The sequence below is a fragment of the Rosa chinensis genome, chromosome 6, assembly GCF_002994745.2.
Source record: "Rosa chinensis cultivar Old Blush chromosome 6, RchiOBHm-V2, whole genome shotgun sequence".
NCBI classification, from domain to species: Eukaryota; Viridiplantae; Streptophyta; class Magnoliopsida; order Rosales; family Rosaceae; genus Rosa; species Rosa chinensis.
Window position 1 is genome coordinate 23,973,623 of NC_037093.1, and position 24,885 is coordinate 23,998,507.

The following is a 24,885-nucleotide window of genomic DNA, read 5'->3' on the forward strand; positions in this document are numbered from 1 at the left end:
TTCGTGCTTCCTTGTTTGGTATGAATGTACCTCGATCCTATTGGGGAGAAGCAGTAAAATCAGCAGCATATCTTATCAACCGTACTCCTTCACGGGTGATTGAGTTTCAGAATCCTCGTCAGAAGCTTCATACACTTTTGACCATCCCTTCTATGCCTAATTTGGAGCCCCGGGTGTTTGGGTGCACAGCCTATGTTCATATTCCCAAGCCTCAACGCAGCAAGCTTGATCCACGTGCCCGTAAGTGTATCTTTGTTGGTTATGCTGACTTCCAGAAGGGTTATCGATGTTATGATCCTCTTACTGGCACTATACATGTCTCTCTTGATGTTGCTTTTCGTGAATCCGAGCCTTACTACTCAGGGGGAGCTTCTCAGTCTTCCCTTCAGGGGGAGAGAGGTTGTGAAGGGAATCCTCGTTCTCGTTCTATTATTGATTTTGATGTCTTTGAAGACTTGGAAAATTTGGAGGATAGATTTGAAGGTAGAAATTCGGAAACAGACAATGTGACTGCCGAACAGAGCATTGTAAATTCTGAAATAGACAATGCGACTGCTAAACGAAGTGTTGCGAATTCCGAAACAGAAAATGTGACTGCCGAACAGAGCATTGTAAATTCCGAAATAGAAAATGTAACTGCCGAACAGAGTGTTGTGAATTCCGAGACGGAAGAGACAACTTTTTTGGATAGTTTGAATCAAAATCAAGACATATCTGAAGCTCACACACAAGATATTTCCCCTTCTGCATCACCAACTGAGGATCCCGGTCAGAATGATCCACCTCAGGTACCCCTAAATTGTAATGAGTCTTTTGGGTTAGAAAGTGTCGAACCTAGGAAATCACAAAGGGTTACCAAGGGAATTCCTTAGAAACAATATGAACCAGATATCAAAGCCAAAGCTAAATACCCTATAGCTAATTTTATGTCTAACCATAGGATTTCTGGGTCACATGCACTTGTTGTTAATCAATTATCTACTGTATCTATTCCTAGTAACGTGCAGGAGGCATTGGCGGATCCAAAATGGACAAAGGCGATGAATGAAGAATTGGAAGCTCTTCAAAAGAATGCAACATGGGAGCTAGTACCTATGCCGGTTGGAAAGAAGACTGTAGGATGTCGTTGGGTATTTACTGTGAAGCTTAATGCAGATGGAACTATTAATAGATACAAGGCAAGGTTGGTTGCCAAAGGATATACACAACGCTATGGGATTGATTATGAGGAGACTTTTGCACCTGTGGCAAAGATTAATACTGTCCGGATTCTAATCTCACTTGCAGCAAACAAAGATTGGCCCTTGCACCAGTTTGATGTGAAGAATGCGTTTCTTAATGGGAATTTGGAAGAAGAAGTGTACATGGATGTGCCCCCAGGTGTTAAGAATTACCTAAGTGACGTTGGCAAGGTGTGTAAATTGAAGAAGTCTTTGTATGGCCTGAAGCAGTCTCCAAGAGCTTGGTTTGGAAGATTTTCAAAGTCCATGAAAGCCTTTGGATACAGACAAAGCAATTCTGACCATACCTTGTTCATCAAGCGCAAGAGTGGTAAGATTACAGCTCTTATTGTGTATGTTGATGACATGATTGTTACAGGGGATGATCCGAAAGAAATAAATGAATTACAAAAGTATTTGTCAAAGGAGTTTGAAATGAAGGATCTGGGACAACTGAAGTATTTTTTGGGTATTGAAGTTGCAAGGTCTAAGAAGGGGATTTCACTTTCACAGAGGAAATATGTTCTTGATTTACTTGCTGAAACGGGGATGCTGGACTGCAGACCAATCAAGACACCCATTGAGATGAATCACGGACTTGCTATCTATCCTGATCAAGTTCCAACTGATAAAGGGAGGTATCAACGTCTTGTAGGAAGGTTGATTTATCTTTCACATTGTTACACCCCATATCTGATATACCCTTGTTATTCAGTTGCATGGAATTCCTTATGGTTACCGTTCGCGGTTATAATTTTAACGTTTAGGGGGTGGTTTAAAATTGACTTTTTGTGAGTTATTAATTTGAGAAAATTTCCTTCATGAAAGTTGTAGAGGGCGTTAAACCGAGCGCGTGCATATGTGGTACGTAAAAATCGGAGTTCGTATGCAAAAGTTATGAGTGAATTAAGAAAATTACTGTTCATGGTAACTTTTGGATAAAAATAGAAACTTACCAGGGTAGGTTTCCAAAACCGGAAACCCACCCCCCCCCCATTCTCTTTCTCTCTCCCCGACTCTCCCTTCCTCTCTCGGCCGATTCGCTCCCCCTCCGAGTTCTTCCTCTTCCGGCCGCCTCCGGACGTAATCCGGCCAACCCCAAGCTCGGTTTCCTCCCCCGGTCACGTCTGTGGAAGCATCTTTGGACGATTTGGCCGGAAAAGCTCGGATCGAACGAATTTCCTCCCCGGTTGCAGTTTTGGATTTTGGCCGATTCCCGGCCATTCCGGCCACCTCCGGCCCCCATCTCACCGTCGAAGGTTCGGTTTTCATCACTGATCATTTCCCCTATGGCCTTGTATCACGATTTGTTGTGTAGAGGTCGAATCGACGAATTGAAATTCTTAGGTTCTTGAAGTTTTCTGGGTTTTGTTTTCATTGTTTGATTTCGGCCATTTGGAGTTAAAATTGATCAATGTTGTAGTTGAGAAGTTGATTGGGTCTGTTGAGATGATGTTGTTGCCGGAATTTGGTGGTCATCGGAGAAGGTCGCCGCCGGCGCGTGGTCCCCACGTGCCGCCACTGTAGGTAGCGCGTGGAGGCGCGTACAGTAGGGTTTTAGACGTCATTTTAATCCCCTGTACCAGTGAATGATTGTAGAACGTAATGCATGAAGTTTGGTGGAAGTTGGAGGATTTACAAATTGAGTTTAAATGATTAATTATTGATTATCGTGAATTCGATCGCCGAATTCCTTTTGAATTCACTCTAGGTATAGCATCAATGACAGATTATTGTTGGAGCATTAAGGATGGATGTTGTAGAGAGTTGAGGAGTCGGATTTTAGGAAGAGGGATGTTTTGAATTTCCAATTATAAGTATCGTAAAGTTAAAGTTCCGTCCTGTGAATTATATATTTATGATTGTTCTTCGTACAGGACGAGAGGAGTCTCCATACGAGGAGAATCACGAGCGACGTCAGGATTGACCGCTTATTGTGAGTGGACCTTTGATTTTAATTGATGCATGCAAATTAAATTCCGCAAGTTTTAAGTTATTGATTTAACAACTATTTATCGAGCATTTTATTTTGGTTTGGATTATTGAATGTTTTATTGGTTTGAACTTTTGAATTAAGATTCGTTATGCTCGATTTGAGGATTTTGTTTTATGCGGATTCGGAAATTTATACTATTGATTTTATATTTATACTCAGCTCTTGGAGCTTTTTAAGAGATTTACGAAATAAGAATTCGAAGAAGCAAAACTTTATACTTCTTTATACCCTACTTATATTGGAACTTGAGATGATCTTGGCGTGCGGGGTCACGTCTTTATACACTTGGATTCTTATTTCGTGAGATAAGTGGGGAAATTATACAGATTTACTGGCTTTGGACGATCTCCTTCCTCACCATACGCGGGTCATGTGAATAGGTCTCCTCCTCACTTACTTTGTGTTTGTGAGTGGCAGTGAGGTAGCTTTCTCCTCCTCACGTGGGTGGTAGTCGAGGTGATATTCTCCTCCTCACACAATCTATGTGTGAATGGAAGTTGAGGTTATTAGTCTTCCTCCTTGCACAATCTATGTGTGAGTGGCAGTCGAGGGTAGGTTGAGCCTGAGGGGCTCCATTCCCGTATGGTGAACCCATTTTCCCCATATTCTTTGTTGTTGTTCTTGACTAGCGGGGCTAGTCGGTCTTTTCTTAATTATTGCATGCATCGGGAGTTTTATTGAGATAATTGTGGAAAAGTATAAAACCCTTTTTCTTTCAATTACTTATTTTTGTCCACTCACGCTAACGTTTTGATATACTTTTCCCTGGGCCCTTCGGTTTCAAATGCCCAGATTGCAGTGTTGTTGCTCGGTGTACGAGTGTGAGCCATAGTGACCGCACCTGCTTCCGCCATCACCTTCTGTAGGTTACCTGGTTAACCTACTGTATTCCTTGTCTATTTATATTCCTAGAATGCTCTGATTACTAAGGGATATGTGACCCAACTTATATGTATTATATTCGAGGTCGATGACCTAACTTTGGTGATTGTAGTAAATTGTATCTTTCGGAGTTTATGTTTGATGTGGATAGTTTTGAGTTGGGTTGTTTAAATTTGGGAGCAGGGTGGCTCCAGGAGTTGTGGTTGGATTTTTTTGAAGTGAATTATTAGCTTTCAACAGGATTTTGGGTTACCCATTTTTAAGGGAGGTTATGCCGAAAATTTTGGTAAATCTCCTTTAGAGGTGGGTCCCGCAGGGCCACTTCGGATTCCAGGGTGGAATTCGGGGCGGGTCTTGTCAGTTGGTATCAGAGCACTAGGTTTCTAGATTCTGTAGACTTCCTTACTTCCTTACTACTTTATATGCCTAATGACGCCTGGTACCTCCCGAGTGATGGCCCGACCGCGGCGGATCCCCATCGTGTGCTCTTCGGTACTAGTGTGTTATTATGCATGTAAAGTAGATATCTTGTTGTACTGATCCTTGAACTTCTTAAATACTTTCTTCAGGTACTATGGCTCGAAATCGCCGAGCACGTGAGAGAACTCCGGTTGGGGAAGATGAGCCGATACCTAGAGGGTTTGCTGATTCTTTTGGACAGTTCTTTCGGCAGATTGCCGCAGCACTCCCCGGGTCACGTACTGACTATACTGTGGAGCGTGCTAAGAGGCACGGGGCTCAGACTTTTGCTTCTGCCGCCTCACCTGTTGAGGCTCAGCGGTGGATTGACAGGATGGAGAGAGTTTTCTCCCAAATGGATCTTCCAGAGGATAGGAAAGTGGATTTGGCAGTACAGTTTCTTGAGGATACCGCCTGGCATTGGTGGATTGATGTTACGAATGACCCTGCAAATGTTGGCCCCATGACATGGGATATGTTCAGGACCCATTTCTATGGACGGTACTTTAGTGATGCCCACCTTAATCGGATGCAAGACCAGTTCTTGAGCTTAGTGAAGAGAGATGATCAGTCAGTGTTGGAGTTTGAGCAGGAGTTTCTCTCCTTAGCCCACCATGTGCCGGATTTGGTTCGCACCGAGCAAAGCAAGATTCGTAGATTTGTTTTGGGACTTGGAGGCAAGTTTAAGGACAAGATGTTAGGCACACCGTATCGGAGCTTTGCTGAGGCAGTATCTTATGCCATGGACATTGAGTCAGACTCACCTGCTGGATTTCACCCTAGGGATCCTGGTGGCCCTAGCCAGGGTCCATCTAAGAGGGCTACTTCCACATCTGGTTCTGGTTCTTCAGTTGGTAGTGGAAAGAGCAGTGGTTCCAGTTCGAGAACCCGTACTAGATTCAGGGCACGTGACAGGAGATTCTCTCGGGGTCAGTCTAGTGGACGACAGTTTGGACAGTTTGAGAGGTCCAGGAGTTATCATGGTGGTTCGAGTGGGGCTTCTGCTAGCCAGCCAGCCCAGTATGGGCAGTATCAGACAGCTGGATGTTTTATTTATGGTCAGCAGGATCACTTCAGGAGGGACTGTCCCCTTGCGACTCAGGGAGCTAGATCTACCCCCACTCAGACTGTTGGTCAGTCCTCTGCTGGTGGTTCTACTAGCAGCGCCCGCACTAGCTCGGTAGGCCGAGCTAGTTCTCAGCAGGGCAGGGCTCAGCGAGGTCGTCCTGTGACACATGCTAGACTGCACGCCATGACCCAGCAGGAGGGCCGTGATTCACCCAAAGTTATCGTTGGTACGTTATTTATCTTTCATCAACCTGCTTTAACCTTAATTGATCCTGGTGCGACGCACTCTCTTATGTCCAGTAGATTCACATGTTTTGCAAATGTGCCATCATCACTCCTTATTGGTGAGTGGTATGTTTCTTTACCTGCGGGAAGGGCACTTAAGATAGAGTGGGTTTTTAATGGTTGTGGTGTAATGGTTGACGGTTTTTGCCTAGAGGCCAACCTAATTCCTCTAGACCTTGTGGAGTTTGATGTAATTCTGGGGATGGACTTTTTGGAGACACATGGTGCATTGGTTGATTGTTTCCGTAAAGAAGTAGTGTTTCGAAGTCCAGGAAAACCGGAAATCACCTTCCGTGGTGAGAGAAACATTCTCTCCTCTTGCCTGATTTCGGCCATTACGGCTGAAAAGCTTATGAATAAAGGTTGTCAGGCTTATTTAGCACACATTGTGGATACAAAGAGGGCGGTGTTGAACATTGAGGATATTCCTGTGGTCAGGAAGTTTCCGGATGTGTTTCCTGATGAACTACCTGGTTTACCCCCAGAAAGGGAAATAGATTTTACCATTGAGTTGCTCCCTGGTACTGCACCTATATATCAGGCACCTTATAGAATGGCCCCAGCTGAGTTAAAGGAGTTGAAGACCCAGTTACAGGAGTTGTTGGATAAAGGTTTCATTCGGCCAAGTGTGTCCCCTTGGGGTGCGCCGGTGCTTTTTGTTAAGAAGAAGGATGGCACTTTGAGGTTGTGTATTGATTATAGAAAATTGAATAAGGTCACAGTGAAGAACAAGTATCCATTACCACGGATTGATGATTTATTTGACCAATTGCGGGGTGCCAAAGTCTTTTCTAAGATTGATTTGAGGACAGGTTATCACCAGCTACGGATAAGAGAGTCCGATGTACCCAAGACCGCATTCCGATCACGTTATGGTCACTACGAATTTGTGGTGATGCCTTTTGGATTAACCAATGCTCCTGCAGCCTTTATGGATCTCATGAATCGAGTATTCCGCCCATACTTGGACCGTTTTGTAATTGTGTTCATTGATGACATTCTGGTTTACTCCAAGAGTGAGGAGCTTCATATTAAGCAATTGAGGCTTGTACTTCGGACTTTGAGGGAGGCTAGACTGTATGCTAAGTTGAGTAAGTGTGAATTCTGGCTTAACAGCATAGGATTCTTGGGTCATGTGGTATCAGCTGAAGGTATTAGTGTGGATCCTCAAAAGGTGGAAGCGGTTTTGAATTGGGGAAGACCCACCACAGTGACGGAGATTCGTAGTTTCTTGGGTTTAGCCGGTTATTATCGGCGGTTCGTGCAGGATTTCTCTAAGCTTGCAGCCCCCCTCACTAAATTGACCAGGAAAAGTGCTAAATTTGTTTGGTCGGATGAGTGTGAGCAAAGTTTCCAAGAACTCAAAAGATGTTTAACTTGTGCCCCAGTTTTAGTATTGCCTGATGATAGCGGGGAGTATGTGATTTACAGCGATGCCTCAAGACAAGGTTTAGGTTGTGTGTTGATGCAGCATGGAAATGTGATTGCTTACGCATCTAGGCAGTTGAAACCTCACGAAATGAACTACCCGACTCATGACCTTGAGCTTGCTGCTGTAGTTTTGGCACTTAAGCTATGGAGACACTACCTTTATGGAGCCCGATGCCAGATTTTTACGGATCACAAAAGTCTCCAATATCTACTTGACCAAAGGGACTTAAATTTGAGGCAAAGGAGGTGGTTAGAGTTGATTAAGGATTATGATTGCACTATCGAGTACCATCCAGGAAGGGCCAATGTGGTAGCGGATGCACTTAGTCGAAAGCCCTCTAGCTCTTTAGCCCATTTGAAGACAGTTCGAGTCCCTTTACTTTATGAATTGCGATCTACATGAGTTAATTTGGCGATTGAAGAAGGGTCTGGAGCATTGTTAGCTAGCTTCCATGTGAGGCCGAATCTCATTGATAGGGTGCGGGAGGCACAAGATGAAGATGAATATTTAAGACAATTAAAAGAAGCAGTGAGTGATGGTACTAGAACGGACTTTATTCTTAGAAGAGATGGAGCCTTGATGTTTGAGAATAGAATGTGTGTACCTAACCTTCATGATCTTAAACGGGAAATTTTGGAGGAGGCTCATAGTTCTGCTTACGCTATGCATCCTGGCGGGACAAAAATGTATCGAACTTTGAAACCATACTATTGGTGGAGAAATATGAAAAGGGAAATTGCAAAGTATGTGAGTAGGTGCTTGATATGCCAACAGGTAAAAGCAGAAAGACAGAAACCTTCAGGATTGCTACAGCCGTTGCCTATTCCGGAGTGGAAGTGGGAGCACATCACCATGGATTTTATTTCAGGTCTTCCACGAACTCGCGATGGTCATGATAGTATTTGGGTGATTGTGGATCGACTCACCAAGTCTGCTCATTTCTTACCTGTTAACAAGACTTATGGGATGAACAAGCTGGCGAAACTTTATGTGAATGAAATCGTGAAACTTCATGGACCACCCGTTTCCATTGTCTCTGATCGAGATCCTCGTTTCACCTCAAAATTTTGGAAGAGTCTGCATGAGGCTTTAGGTACTGGATTAAGTTTTAGCACGGCATTTCATCCACAGACTGATGGGCAATCTGAGAGAACTATCCAAACCTTGGAAGACATGTTGAGATCATGTGTTATGCAATTCAAAGGAAGTTGGGATAGCCATCTGGCATTGATTGAGTTTGCTTACAATAATAGCTATCATTCCAGTATTGACATGGCTCCTTACGAAGCTCTCTATGGAAGACAGTGCCGTACTCCTTTATGTTGGAATGAAGTGGGAGAAAGAAAGCTCATAGGTCCAGAGATTGTACGGATTACCACCGAAAAGGTTAAGTTGATCCAGGAGAAACTCAGGACTGCTCAGAGTCGACAAAAGAGTTATGCGGATAACCGCAGGAAAGACTTGGAATTTCAAGAGGGTGATTGGGTATTCTTGAAATTGTCCCCTTGGAAGGGTGTAGTAAGATTTGGAAAGCGAGGGAAGCTTAGTCCCCGATTTATTGGACCTTTTATGATTAAAGATCGAGTTGGCCCAGTTGCATACAGACTGATTCTACCTCCGAGGTTATCAAAGATTCATGATGTCTTCCACGTGTCCCTGCTCCGCAAGTATATTGCTGATCCCTCCCATGTTTTAGAAGAACAGCCCATTCGTTTGAAGGAGGACCTTACTTATGAGGAGAAACCGATCCAGATACTCGACAGGAGAGAGCAGGTCCTTAGAAACAAGACGATACCTTTAGTTAAAGTATTGTGGAGTAATCATTTGGTGGAAGAAGCCACTTGGGAACCGGAAGATTTAATGAGACGACAGTACCCCCATCTGTTCTGACAGGTACGTAAATTTCGAGGGCGAAATTTTTGTTAGGGGGGTGAATTGTTACACCCCATATCTGATATACCCTTGTTATTCAGTTGCATGGAATTCCTTATGGTTACCGTTCGCGGTTATAATTTTAACGTTTAGGGGGTGGTTTAAAATTGACTTTTTGTGAGTTATTAATTTGAGAAAATTTCCTTCATGAAAGTTGTAGAGGGCGTTAAACCGAGCGCGTGCATATGTGGTACGTAAAAATCGGAGTTCGTATGCAAAAGTTATGAGTGAATTAAGAAAATTACTGTTCATGGTAACTTTTGGATAAAAATAGAAACTTACCAGGGTAGGTTTCCAAAACCGGAAACCCACCCCCCCCCATTCTCTTTCTCTCTCCCCGACTCTCCCTTCCTCTCTCGGCCGATTCGCTCCCCCTCCGAGTTCTTCCTCTTCCGGCCGCCTCCGGACGTAATCCGGCCAACCCCAAGCTCGGTTTCCTCCCCCGGTCACGTCTGTGGAAGCATCTTTGGACGATTTGGCCGGAAAAGCTCGGATCGAACGAATTTCCTCCCCGGTTGCAGTTTTGGATTTTGGCCGATTCCCGGCCATTCCGGCCACCTCCGGCCCCCATCTCACCGTCGAAGGTTCGGTTTTCATCACTGATCATTTCCCCTATGGCCTTGTATCACGATTTGTTGTGTAGAGGTCGAATCGACGAATTGAAATTCTTAGGTTCTTGAAGTTTTCTGGGTTTTGTTTTCATTGTTTGATTTCGGCCATTTGGAGTTAAAATTGATCAATGTTGTAGTTGAGAAGTTGATTGGGTCTGTTGAGATGATGTTGTTGCCGGAATTTGGTGGTCATCGGAGAAGGTCGCCGCCGGCGCGTGGTCCCCACGTGCCGCCACTGTAGGTAGCGCGTGGAGGCGCGTACAGTAGGGTTTTAGACGTCATTTTAATCCCCTGTACCAGTGAATGATTGTAGAACGTAATGCATGAAGTTTGGTGGAAGTTGGAGGATTTACAAATTGAGTTTAAATGATTAATTATTGATTATCGTGAATTCGATCGCCGAATTCCTTTTGAATTCACTCTAGGTATAGCATCAATGACAGATTATTGTTGGAGCATTAAGGATGGATGTTGTAGAGAGTTGAGGAGTCGGATTTTAGGAAGAGGGATGTTTTGAATTTCCAATTATAAGTATCGTAAAGTTAAAGTTCCGTCCTGTGAATTATATATTTATGATTGTTCTTCGTACAGGACGAGAGGAGTCTCCATACGAGGAGAATCACGAGCGACGTCAGGATTGACCGCTTATTGTGAGTGGACCTTTGATTTTAATTGATGCATGCAAATTAAATTCCGCAAGTTTTAAGTTATTGATTTAACAACTATTTATCGAGCATTTTATTTTGGTTTGGATTATTGAATGTTTTATTGGTTTGAACTTTTGAATTAAGATTCGTTATGCTCGATTTGAGGATTTTGTTTTATGCGGATTCGGAAATTTATACTATTGATTTTATATTTATACTCAGCTCTTGGAGCTTTTTAAGAGATTTACGAAATAAGAATTCGAAGAAGCAAAACTTTATACTTCTTTATACCCTACTTATATTGGAACTTGAGATGATCTTGGCGTGCGGGGTCACGTCTTTATACACTTGGATTCTTATTTCGTGAGATAAGTGGGGAAATTATACAGATTTACTGGCTTTGGACGATCTCCTTCCTCACCATACGCGGGTCATGTGAATAGGTCTCCTCCTCACTTACTTTGTGTTTGTGAGTGGCAGTGAGGTAGCTTTCTCCTCCTCACGTGGGTGGTAGTCGAGGTGATATTCTCCTCCTCACACAATCTATGTGTGAATGGAAGTTGAGGTTATTAGTCTTCCTCCTTGCACAATCTATGTGTGAGTGGCAGTCGAGGGTAGGTTGAGCCTGAGGGGCTCCATTCCCGTATGGTGAACCCATTTTCCCCATATTCTTTGTTGTTGTTCTTGACTAGCGGGGCTAGTCGGTCTTTTCTTAATTATTGCATGCATCGGGAGTTTTATTGAGATAATTGTGGAAAAGTATAAAACCCTTTTTCTTTCAATTACTTATTTTTGTCCACTCACGCTAACGTTTTGATATACTTTTCCCTGGGCCCTTCGGTTTCAAATGCCCAGATTGCAGTGTTGTTGCTCGGTGTACGAGTGTGAGCCATAGTGACCGCACCTGCTTCCGCCATCACCTTCTGTAGGTTACCTGGTTAACCTACTGTATTCCTTGTCTATTTATATTCCTAGAATGCTCTGATTACTAAGGGATATGTGACCCAACTTATATGTATTATATTCGAGGTCGATGACCTAACTTTGGTGATTGTAGTAAATTGTATCTTTCGGAGTTTATGTTTGATGTGGATAGTTTTGAGTTGGGTTGTTTAAATTTGGGAGCAGGGTGGCTCCAGGAGTTGTGGTTGGATTTTTTTGAAGTGAATTATTAGCTTTCAACAGGATTTTGGGTTACCCATTTTTAAGGGAGGTTATGCCGAAAATTTTGGTAAATCTCCTTTAGAGGTGGGTCCCGCAGGGCCACTTCGGATTCCAGGGTGGAATTCGGGGCGGGTCTTGTCACACATACTAGACCTGATATTGCTTATGCTGTAAGTGTTGTTAGTCAATTTATGCATTGTCCTAGTGAAGAGCATATGTATGCAGTCTTTCGTATTTTGAAGTACTTAAAGATGGCGCCAGGTAAAGGGTTACTGTTTCAGAAAAAAGATGAATTGGAAGTTGTTGGGTACACAGATGCAGATTGGGCTGGTGATAAAACTGACAGACGTTCTACATCTGGATACTTCACTTTTGTTGGAGGGAACCTTGTCACTTGGCGTAGCAAAAAGCAGAAAGTTGTTGCCAGATCAAGTGCAGAAGCTGAGTTCCGAGGTATGGCACACGGAGTCTGTGAAATGTTGTGGATTCGTAATGTCTTGAAAGACCTGGGATACAAGCTTAAAAAGCCTATGGATTTGCATTGTGATAATATAGCTGCCATTGAGATTGCACATAATCCAGTTCAGCATGATAGAACAAAGCATGTGGAGGTTGACCGTCATTTTATTAAAGAAAATCTTGACAGAAAGGTTATTCGCTTTCCATTTGTAAACTCAGAGGAGCAATTAGCTGATGTTCTTACTAAAGGAGTGTCCAGGAAGGTATTTGACAGCTCAGTTGACAAGTTGGGCATGATAGATATCTATGCACCAACTTGAGGGGGAGTGTAGAATCGCTGTAAATCTGTATGTAATTAGGATTTTATTTAATTAGGATATCCTGTAATTATGGAAAGATTGTTTCCTATTACAGTTAGACTACTCCTTTGCACTTGTATATATACCCTCATTGTGGGATGAATAGAATTATCGAATTAACCTTGAATTGAAGTATTCTTTTCTACTGCTAGCCTGTATGGCTGCATGTAAAGGTTCAATGCGGTCTTCCTAGATTCATAAATCATAACCCTCATGCCAGCAGTCTGGCCGGGTTGTCATTGCTAACTAGGTTTTAATCAATTATCATATATATGAATACGTTGTTTAGAGGATGAAATTGGATATTTTGGGTTTTCGATGTGACGTATCCAAAGGGATGCAAGGTCACATTCTCTATATACTAAAGCTCAGTTACCAGGTTTCCTGTTCATCACTGTTAGTGGAGTGACAGTTTTACCCTTGGTATTTTGATGAGTGATAATTGTTCTCGGTTCTTCTTTTTGGAAGTATCTGTTTCCACTAATTTCTCCACACCGACATCGACTCTTGCAGACTATCAAGGTGGTTTTCGGTTCAATTTTCATTCTATGTCGGGTTTCTGCTTGATTACACTTAACAAAACCTGTTTTTGCTTTCGGATTTTGTTGAAACATAAGAAAAGAAAAGAAGAAGATGGAGACGGGAAGAAGTTGATGCTCGATTCTAATAGAAATTGAGTGAACTGATCATCCCAGATATTCTATGATGGCTTCGAATTTGTTTCATTTATTTTTTTGTCGGTCTCTCAGCTTTTCACATTCTATTTTGTCGAGCTCCATGCCAAAAAAATTATCCTATCATAGCCGTATGTACATTCCACTGGCCAATTTGGTGTTACTAGCATGAAAGAAGAAGCCTTTGATCTCAAAGGCAAACTAATTAGCTCATTGATTTCAAAACGCATTCAGTCAAGATGTATGAAAATGTCTCAGAAAAATTCTAGGAAGAGTCTGCAATGAACCAACAAAATTGTAGACCAAGGGGCGCCCACTGACGTGGCCATTTCACATCCTCAGGAATTGCTTACTTATGGTTTACCGTGAATTGAACGTTGACTGTAAATGTATTGGCGTCATGGTGAAACAAGACGGGCGTAATGGTATTTTCACAGTCAAAATATCTCCATACCCAGCTAGTCATCTGCATCTTACCCGTCACAAAGATGTGCCTCACGCCTCACAAATATCTTGTATCTGCCCTTATCGAATCTCTGTTTCCCCTTACACCAGATTAGAAGCAGAGAGAGCAAAGTTATCCCGTAATCGGACAACCATCATTGTGGGTCATTACCACGGACTCCTTCAATCTCATCCTTGTTATCGAGATGAATCTTGATTTTTGTTATTGAGTTTGATTTTGGTTGGAGGAGAGAAGATATATGGTTTGGCAGCTGTATTAGTAAGGTGATGGAGGCAATGGACATGTCGATCCCGAAAGCCTGACCTGAGTACCAGAGATAAATTTCGTCGATACGGGTTCATCCCAAAATTCTATAAATTCTTGTACTTTTGGATGTTTGTACAGGTTCATGAATCAAATATCTAGTTTCATTTGTTAGTATTGATTTGAAATGTTGTATTATTGGGATTGCAAAACGAATACGATTTGGAGCTAGTAATCTGAAATCTGTGTAGCAATAGAAGCAAGTCGATCTAACCTTGTGGTTATCTGCACATGTAATTTAGGATTTGATCGACTTAATACTTTGATTTGAACCCCTGAATTCGAGAAGTCGTCATCGTCCAGGCAACTGTATCCACAGGCTCAATAATACTGCCCCTTGTTGTAACAAATATTTAACAAGATCACAAGTTCAAAGCACTCGTGCAAAGCATTGTTCGGGCAATCAGATTGGACGTCAAGCATTTGGTAGTCTCTATCTTTCCATTTGGGTAGTGTAATTGTGTTGAATACAGTCCCCTTGTGGTATTGTCAAAGTAATGAAATAGTGGTTTTGTCACATCCAGTCGTTGGCATTTATTTGTTGTGGCAATTGTTGGTTTGGGTGCATTTGTGTGGTGGGGACTGGGCAGGACAAGGTAATTTTTTTTTTCCTTATTTGTTTATTAAAGTTGATTATAGTTATGGTAACCGGTATTTGTTGTTGGTTGGAGAACACAATATTGTTGCTCTGGTGATTTAATGACAATGTGATCACTACCCTGTAGAAGGTTCCCCCCTCCCCCCCCCCCCCCCCCCCCCCCCCCCAACAACAAAAAAACAAAATAAAGCAAATAGGCATTTGAAAGCATCGTCATGTTAAAAAATAAAAAATAAAACTTTTAGATTGAGTATGCAAGCTTCAAATAAATTGAAGATGCGTGTCCACGCATGTGATGTATGTTTTTTTCATATAGAACAGCTGAACTATATAAGAGTAATTCGGGTTGGAAATTGATATTTGACTCATAACTGGGTACAGTTAAACGTTAGATGTAAAGTAATCCAAATCCGTATTGTTTGGAGTGATTACAGTTAGTTTGAGGTATAGTTAACGTGTAGCTAAATTAGGGGGTGTGGACATTGAAAAAAATGATGACAATGGGTATCGTGGATATGACAATGGATGATAGAAATGTTGTTCTGAGAGGTGAATAGCAATATTTAATTGAGTTAATGACCAATAACTACAATATCACACTATTATTTACCAACAGCAGACTCCAAAACATGAAGCTCATGCGGTCAACAACCATTAGCCATCATAAAGAAAGAACACTCAAATATTAAGAAATTACGAAACATGCCACTGACTAATATAAACCGTTTCTCCCAAAATCAAAATGACCCCAAAATCTAAACCGTCTGAAAATCAAAACATCTAGGGCTCCGGCGAAGCAAGGGCAAGACCCGGCGGCAAAGCAAGGACGCGACCCAGTGGCGAAGCAAGGCGCGACCTAGAGGCTAAGCAAGTGCGCGACCCGGCGGTGAACCAAGCGCACGACCCCGACGGTGAACCAAGGAATGACCACGGCGGCGAACCAAGTGAACGACCCCGGCGGCGAACCAAGCGCGCGACCCCTGCGGAGAACCAAGCGCGCAACCCAGACGACGAACCAAGTGCGAGACCCCGGCGGAGAAGCATGGCCACAACCCCGATGGCGAAGCAAGGGCGCAACCTGGCGGCGAAGCAAGGACGCAATCCCGGCAGAGAACCAAGCAAGCGACCCCGGCGGCGAAGCAAGGGCTCGACACCGGCAGGTCAGTAACTATAGTCTTGAAGGTCAGTAGCTATAGTCTGATTATGCATTCAACACTGTCGAAATTCGATTATGCTTAGTAGCTTTAGTTGAGAAATTTTGGTTGAGAAATTCTGAGGCTTTTGCAATTTGGTGGAGCTGTACTGATCTTAATTTGTTTGTTATTTCTGCAAGACTCAGCAACATTTTGTTTGCAGGTCAGTAGCCATAGTTTGATTATCAGTTTTGTATTGCAGGTCAATAGCTTTAGTTCTGTACTTATGGTACTTTCTTATTGGATCTTAATTTGTTTGTTATTTCTACAGGACTCAGCAACATTTCATTTGCAGGTCAGTAGCTATAGTCTGATTATCAGTTTTGTATTAAGGGTTATCACATTTGGAAGATTGGTTTTGAATTTGTTTCTTTTTGTGAATTTGTTTCGTTAGTCAATTAGTCATAATTTCTAATTTCTGCAGGGTCAATACCTAGTGTTACATCTGAGGAGCTGAAACTACAGATCAAGCTGGGTATCCAAAGGATGCAATATCTATTGTTTTTGTGGAATCAGTGTCTATAGTCTTGCTGTGGAATCATAGTTTTAGACTTGTGCTTTTGTATTGAGGGTCAGTAGCTTTGGTTTTGTGTTTGTTAGTTTCTTATGAGATTGGTACTACTGAGGGTCAGTACACTACTGAGAGTCAATACTCTATTTGCATTTATCATATACACAAATTAATCGAAGCAGCATTATGCGAAGCAGCATACATGGAAAATTTACATTTACTTTTTCTACCTGTTTAACTTGGTAGATAATGCGATCTCTGAAATATATTTATTGTTGAGTGCTACTGAGGGTCAGTACACTATTGAGAGTCAGTACTACCATTAGAAATCAGTTAAGGTTATTTTTGTAATTTCTCATTAACAGAACAATTCAAAAAATTGGTAGGACAATGGCCGCACGGGATATGGGCCTTGCGCATGGGTCATGAACAGTACCGCAAGGGAAATATAAAAAAAAAGGCCTGTTAATGGTAAATATTGGATAAAAAGTGTAGTTTGGTGGTAATTTACTATATTTAATTTAGAACTGGAATGTATGATTACTTTCATAAAATGATGCATCAGGTAATATAGACGTGTATTCTTTTTTTTTTTTTTTTTTTTTTGGTTACAATAGACGTGTATTCTTTAGTTTATGAAGATGTAGGGAGCTACCTAAATTGCATTTCGTTATTGTGTACTAGGAAGATGATTGAAACCATCATTTGTATTGACATTAACCTATGGTTTATTTTAGTGTGTGTACTAAGGATTTTTGTAATTTTGCAGGGGATCGTTTGGAAGACAAACTAGACATACTGTAAGAGAAAACATTTGCAGATACACATGTAATTGCACTCTAAATACTAGAATTAAGCTAATCTTTAAGTCAATTATTATGTAATTAATCCATATGATGTATGTCTTGATCATTTAACTTACCTATAAAATTTTATTTGAAATATAAAATAATCATTTAGCCTAGAATTTTTATAATTGCCTAGGTGTTTTTTTTTTTAAGAATAATATCTATCTATGCTAGTGAAGGTGTATCTATGAGCCTTGGTAGAAGTACTTAGTTTTAATGTACCACAATGACGTGCTCGGCGTTAGAATTAGGTAAAATAGATTATCTACAGAGGCGAGATATTTTTATTAGCATAGACTAATCTGAGCTACAGTTGTCTAAAACAGAGTAGTTTTTTTTTTTTTTTGTACTATTGTTACCTATGAAACAAAGGCATACAGCTGGTATGTACTTTTTTATCAAAAATAAAATAGTAGGGATGTGACTAGATGTGTGCGTAAAATTTTGTTATAAGAAAAAAAAGAAATGCTGCAGAAGCAGAACAAACAGTTTAATTGGAATGTCAAACTCTACAAGCCGTGTGTTGTCATACCGAATCTACGAATGTTATACCTTTAACTCAGTCCAATTTTGTACTATTCGGCCTTCTGTTTCTTTGGGTGAACATGCACATCAGAATCGATTGCCCTAGTCGCTCGGATTCCATCATCACCCTAGTTCCATTACATGGGAAAACCAAATTGCAACTTTTTAAAGTAGGATGGAGACCTAATGTCATTTAAAGCAAATAACTAACAAGTATGAGAACCGAAATAAACAGAAGGTGAGTCGACATATACCAACAAAGGATAACCACTTCTGCTAGTGCTACGCCTGAAATTATGTAAATCGATAAATAATTGGTACTCATATCAGTAAGTAGACAAAGAATTTAGTAGCTATATTACATCAGAGGTGAGGATGTGCCTTCTTCTAGTTGAAAGAGGGCAAGCTCCACCATTGAGAAAAATTAAAACAAAAACATACACAAGAAACAGAAAAGAAGAGAAGAAAAAAAGAAACAAACTGCTCATAAGTGAACTCATCAGAAAACTTTAGAACACTTCAGCCACCTTGCTTGCAAGAACTCGTTCCCGTCTTTCAATGTATCCCAATGGGAACCAACCTGCTTTGCCTTTGCATTCGCCTTCTGCCCAACCATTGTTGGTTACCTGTTGAAAACACAATACAAATTATCAACAGCAATAAATCAAAAAAAGATAACATGCAATCCAAAATAGAATACAATTTGGGCCTAGCAATAGCAAATCAATCTGATTTTAACGAATTCATGCAAGTCAAGCTGTTGTTAACCAAATAACCTAAACTGAATCAGTCATTAGACGTTAATCATCATGCTTAAAAACCATAACCAGTTTTCATATTTAGATTAGATTGTGGTGTTTGTCCAAATCCAAGCCCTGGGTCACCCCTAATTCCAATTTAAACGATCAACACAGTTCAAGTTTAAAGATATTCAAGCAACAAATGTAAACCTTTCGCACAACAACATAGTCACCAATTGACAAACTGAGCTCCACGTCAGATACAGCTTGATATGTAAACATAGCCTGCAATAGATTAACAAATAAAACAATATAAATGAGCACAGATATGGTATAGACTTCAACTGTAGAAATTGCATCACTCAAACCATTATAATGTGAAATTTCTTTGATTACGAACCTCCCCCAAGAAGTAATCCATGCTGTCTGACAATCCATTATGTGTTTGAGAAGCATATATACCATTAACTTCCTCATAAGGTGGGGGTGGAGGCATGCTGTTGTCAACAGTGGGGCTAGGAGGCGCTTCAATACGTTGTCGTTCTGATACCATCTATCAATATTGAAAGAACATTTAGAACAAAAATCATTAGTTAATGCAGAAATCAAATATTGGATTTTGTATTAACGAAGAAACCTTCACTTTAGAATAAGAGGAGGAGGGGTGAGGAACATGACATACCTCTCCTTCAAGTTGATCAAGTATCTGAAGGACCCTCTGATGATAAGTACGCTCTGCCTCGACCTTCAGCATGAACACATTCAATGAGAAGAAGGTTCAAACACCAGTTTGTATACATTAAAAGACAGAAAGGAGTTTGCGCAAGCAGGGTAAATCCCCAATGTATTTGAAGTCTTTTGTCTAATTAGATTCCCCAACATATTAGAAGTTCTTTAATCTATATCAGGACTTGAGATAAACAGAGGCAAATGTTCGATTAATAAATACTCGAGAAATGAAAGTAGATGAGTTGGCAAAGGATTATTGCTCATGGGAGGATAGGCCTTCTTTGTGCTCTCTCCACATAAGGGTGCTGATGTGTGAAAAGGCTGCTTGGTGTTTAGGGAGACTAAAGCGAGTCATTCCAGTTTCTTTTTTCCTTTTTCCTTCTTTTTTTGAGAAAAGCGAAACTTTAGAAGAATCCATACATGAGAAAAACTCACCAGAACTAAAAACAATACAAAGCATGCAACTTAGAAAAAAACTAGTTAACTAGCCGATCATCACTGCCTTCCAGTTCCACAAAATGGAAGACAGATTTACACCCGTAAAGGCTACTGAAGCCAAGAAAGAGAACCTGTGGACCCTTCTATATGCTCCTCAAAGATCCAACTCTTGCTTTTCAATTAAATTACCCAAATAAACGCCAAAAGTCTGCAATTCCACATGGGTTTTGCCGTTCTCTCTAACCTTGCACTTAACAGAGGACAGCCACCCTCTGGCAGATCCCACAACATATCAACTTCTAAAATCATTGGACCAAATATGTTCAGCAACTTCAGAGTGAACAAAGACACTGTCAGTACTTTCTCCCTTTTTTTTCCCTATCAGTTGGAGAAGCTGATCCCTTCAGTAGGGATTTTGGAGCGTTAGGTTGGTGGAGTCTCGATCGGATTCATATCCCCCAAGTCCCAACACAATGGAGAGCCCCAATCTCTCTGTCATAACCACTACTCCATAACCATGGTTACCTACCAAGCAATACAGACTTGAAACTTTTCTTTAAGGCTGTCTGCCCCACCCAATAATCCGCCCACCACCACACCCTCTGTCACTCACCACCTTCACTTTGCAGCATTCAAAATAACAACCCATAACATTGAGACACATCAATCCAAGGAATTCTAAGTGACCCTGTCACATGTATATTTGCATTTCTTTAACTCAACATTTGCTTCTTCTCACAGTATGCTACATTGATAACGATTCAGCTAGAATCTCCACAACCATTCTCAGGAACCAGATTACCAACCCTTAAACCTCCTCTATTTTGTATTCAAGAAACTAATTCCTGTCTTATCGAGTGCCCCTATATATACCCCCTTACGCTATCCCAAAGAAAGTCCCTCATGAAATTGTCTATCACTCTAGCAACACCTTTAGGAATTTTAGAACAGATACAAATACACAGGCATGCTTCCCTTTGGGCAACTGTTTTCTAAGAGTTATCACTTATCAGGCTTCTCTTAGATTGGAATGCTGCTGTGATTTAGCTTACTCATATCTCTCTGTTTTACCCATCTTTAATTTTTATCTCAACAAAAGTTAGTTTCTTGTTTAAAAAGTATAAAACAGGCAAAGATATCTGTTTTTCACATAGTTGACTTATAAATTTTTTTAAAAGAACTTGCACTACCATGGCAATGAGTCTCTGGAGAGTCAATCTCTGTTGTTGAGCCTCGACTGCTGCCATCGCTGCAGCTGCTTCCTTCCCTAATATACCCATATTCGACTTCAGATCTTGCAGCTTTGCTTCTGCTGCTTCTAGTTTCATAACATTATCTGAATTGCCTGGTGTTTCCCTCACTTTTGCTTGGCGTTTGGAAACTTCAATAGCCTGTCTAGGTTCAAAAGAACACACAATGACGTGCTTGTAAAAGAAAATTAATAGGGCTTAGGGTTTTCAATTGTATGGATATAAGTATGAGGAACAGCAATTGATCGCCAATACATTACAGTGATACAGTCCAATCAAATGTTGTTGCAAGAATAAAAAGGAACAAAACAATCAGAAATTATTTGCTAATCACAGATTAAAGATACCTGAGCTTCAGCTTCTTGTCGCATTCTGTCATATCGTTGAGCAAGATGCCGAGCATCTTCCAATGGAGCACCCATTACCATTGCTCTTAATGGCTCTGCCACCTGATAATAGTTATACACCCACATCGTAAAATATTAACCTCTGATAGCAGTTAGGAGAAAGAAACTATTTGAAAATACATCTTAAAGATGGTCTTAAGTATGCTCTGCAAATTGCAGTTATAGAGTTATAGTTTATCATTCAACAAAATGAATTTGAAAATGCAAATGTATTATTCTTTCCACTACAGACTGAAAAGCATTCAGAAACATATTCTGCTAATTTTAAGTCAAATCTGTAGAGTTGTGTATAAGTGAAGAAAACATGTTACACCTGTGTGCCAAGAGCTTTCAACAGATTCCCTCGTTCCTTCTCCATTTGAGCACGAGCACGTCCATAGCTTAATGAAGCTCTTGATAACGTACTACCACTAGTACATGTATTTTCAGCTCCATATTTCCTGCTATCTTCAGACAACTTTGTTCCTAGACAGAAAGGCTACAGTTAAGACTATAAATCTTAGGCCTTCAGAAAAAAAATGTTTTTGCTTGACAAATGGCATAAATTTTGCGAACTCACCTATTTCAACCTGTTTGGATCCAGTGACAATATATCCCTCCACACCACGAACAATATCCCTTTGATAATGCTAAAACATGAATCAAGTGTTCTTTGAGTAAGGGGTCAAAAAGTAAACTAAATTGGATAAATGCCATAAAGAAAGTAGGCAACCTTTCCAGCACGTGTTGATATGTAAAGCTTCTCAAGTTTCTGATGCTGCACTAGTTCTGCCTCATCAGTAACTAAATTATCTGAACCTCCATATCCTCCAGCTCCAAACTGCTTGAGGACAGCCTAAAGTAACACCAATGTAATCAGTATGCTTGTTTTTTCTCTCATGAAAAATGAAATGAAAGTGCACTTTTGTCACTGCAACTAGCCATGCAGTTTTTCTCACTAAGAAGAAAGGAAACCGTTGTCATTAACAGAGAGATATGCAAATAAATAAAAGAGGAATCAGAGTTGAAGATTTTATATTATTGAGCATATGCATACGAACACGACTACATGTACGAGAAACGAGGCATGGAGAACAGAGTAATACCAGCCTTACCAGAAACAAACAGAAACTTTGAAAATGATTAATTCAGTGAAATTTGTGACTGAAATCTATACCATTTAACACCAAAATAGGTTTGCAAAACAAAGCATTTACATGTCATTGGGTGAACTAGCCAGCCCATAGGTACACGACTACATGTACAAGAATAATTCTTGCATATGGACCAAATAGTTAAAATTCATTTGTTCCACCATCTTTCTTTCTTTTATTTTCAATTCACCCAATTAAGCATATCATATTCCAATTTCCAAGCATGTTCACAGATCAATTACACAAATGAAGATCACCTCATTATACGTTTTGGGCTTCTATCAAATCTGGAATAAACACAATTTGTACAAGTTCAAGAGAAGGCATATTGTTGGATCATACAATGTGAAAGACAAATCGAGAATCTCAAACCCAACGATGAAAACGCATTGCCAGCAGAAAAAAAAAGATTTCGAATTTCACCAACGGGCAGTAAAAACAATAATGATTGTGAGGAAAGTATTAGAGATTGAAAGGAAAAACATGAAATTGGATCCAGCTGAATTAGAAAGAGAGGGAGAGGGAGACCTGTTGTTGGCGAGCGACCTGTTCGCGAAGCCTCGTGGCTTGCTTTCTGATTGCTTCCATTCAGAAGCTCAAGGATCAAATCTGCGCAGCTTTCTGGATTTTGAACAACAGACTTTGAGAGACAGGGGATTTCAAAATGTGCAGACCCACTTCCAACTTTGCAGTTGTTTTAAGCTTCTGATTTATCTTGGTGATTTGGTCCTGCCAAAGACATAAGGAATTTCGCCTATTTCAAAATTGGCCGAAAAATAAAAATTGAGATTTAAACTTGTTTAATTGGGTTTGTAGTTTTGTAATTTGTACTTTGTACAAAAAATGACCAAATGATGAATTAAAAATTAGAATTTTATGATAACTTCTAAATTAATAGTCGGATGACACATAATATTTTATGGAAAAGTCATAATTAGATTCTCTGTGGCTTACTATATCTTTCTACCATAAAACATTTTAAATAATATAAAAGATGTTAGGATTTCGAGACGTAGAGCTGGATGCGGGTTTGACCCAATTGACAATATACTAAAATCGGTGGACACAAGCCGAAATTTCGAGTCAGTCTTAGGTTGAGTTTTTCAACTATGATAAGATAGAATCGAACTAAAATGTCTTAGGTCGGTTCTCATATTTTTGTTCTCATTTCAATGATTTCATCATCACAAAATTGTCAGCGAAGATCTTTCACCGATCCAACCCATAAACCATGATCTTTCATAGATCCAACCCATAATTTTTTAGTCTTTTATCAATGCATAATCCAATGCATGTAGCATCAAAACTTAGAAACAATCGATCAATCACATCTTATCAATAAATTCATTGAGACCAACACGAGAAAAAGAAGAAAAGAGTGAGTATGAACTCTTTGTGGACTGGAAGAGAGGAAAAGCAAGTGCATATGCGTAATTGAATATGGTAGCCATAGAGTTTCTAAAACAAGGTAGAAAAGTAGAAGAACAAGATCAAATGTGAAGAAAAAGAATAAGGAGTTAAGGACAATACATAAGAGTAGAAGATAAATGTGAGCAGCTCTATAATAAGAGTCTAAAACTACAAGAATTATTCTTGTTTTCTATTTTTAATACGTGACTTGAGTAATTAGTCCAATAAATTGTTCATCTTTCAAGGTTTCGTCAATATTTTCAATATTCTTTTTTTCTTCTATTTTTTTTGGCTCCTCATTTGTTGGCTTATATTTGAGTTCTGTAATTTTTGCCTTTAGGAGAATTTTTTTTTTTTAACTTGATTTATTTCCTGCTGTAAGTCTTGCATTGTTATTTCCGGTTTTTATTTTTTATCAAATCACCCTCCACTATGGTCATATCAACAGCCACAACAGTTAAGACCAGTAAAGAGAAGTCTTCATTATGATCATGCCAAGTTTCATTATGATCCTGCCAAATTACACGAATTCAACAAAAGTACAGCAAAGCTGCTCCATCAAAGTCCCTTCAAGTTTGTCAAGTTCTACAGATTCCAACAAAGAAAAATAAAGCTGTACAACTCATATCTTCTCAAATCTTCTCAAGTCTTTCACATAATCAAAATGGTTTTCCTGCTGTATTATTGTAACAGTATTGTAAAGTGGCTATAAAAGTCATTGTCTAAGAGATCTTGGATTTCCTTTTTACAGTACTTTAATAATTTGTTATTCATCCAAATCCAAGAGCAAAGACAAATGCTATGTAGAATATCAAAAATTCAAAGTCAGCTTGCAGCCATTTAAACTATAACTGTAACTATAACAGTAACTGTAACAATAACTATAACTATAACTATAATAATAATTATAGTGTCCTAAAACTTGATTTCAGTGAGAGGTACAAGCAAGGATGCTCTCTAAAACACACTGTTCTAAATTGCACTCTGATTACATTCATACAATTGATAGGCTTTTATAGCCATTTTACAGCACTGTAACAACAATACAGCTGGAAAGTAATTTGATTCTTGAAAGGCTTGGGAAGATTTGAGAATATAGAAATCTTCAAAACTTGACAAGCTTGAAGGGACTTTGATTTGTTCTTC

The 24,885-nt window shown here is 40.1% G+C and overlaps 1 protein-coding gene across 1 annotated transcript; it reads right to left on the minus strand.

Moving 5' to 3' along the window:
* Positions 1–17,909: 17,909 nt before the first annotated feature.
* Positions 17,910–23,085, minus strand: LOC112168937 (SH3 domain-containing protein 2). Its single transcript, XM_024305872.2, has 10 exons — positions 22,858–23,085; positions 21,909–22,031; positions 21,756–21,825; positions 21,510–21,661; positions 21,137–21,238; positions 20,730–20,930; positions 19,055–19,117; positions 18,773–18,925; positions 18,583–18,657; positions 17,910–18,258 (listed from the first exon to the last, which is right to left on the minus strand). Exons 1-10 carry the CDS (start codon positions 22,915–22,917, stop codon positions 18,142–18,144), a joined length of 1,116 nt encoding a protein of 371 aa, XP_024161640.1. The 5' UTR covers positions 22,918–23,085; the 3' UTR covers positions 17,910–18,141.
* Between the last annotated feature and the right edge of the window lie 1,800 nt (positions 23,086–24,885).

Excerpts from the sequence above, each read along its gene's own strand:
- LOC112168937 (XM_024305872.2), bottom strand. The coding sequence starts at position 22,917 with ATGGAAGCAATCAGAAAGCAAGCCACGAGGCTTCGCGAACAGGTCGCT. Across the intron at positions 21,239-21,509 it reads TGAAAGCTCTTGGCACACAG|GTGGCAGAGCCATTAAGAGC; the intron begins GTGTAACATGTT and ends AACTATTATCAG. Across the intron at positions 18,926-19,054 it reads TTGATCAACTTGAAGGAGAG|ATGGTATCAGAACGACAACG; the intron begins GTATGTCATGTT and ends CAATATTGATAG.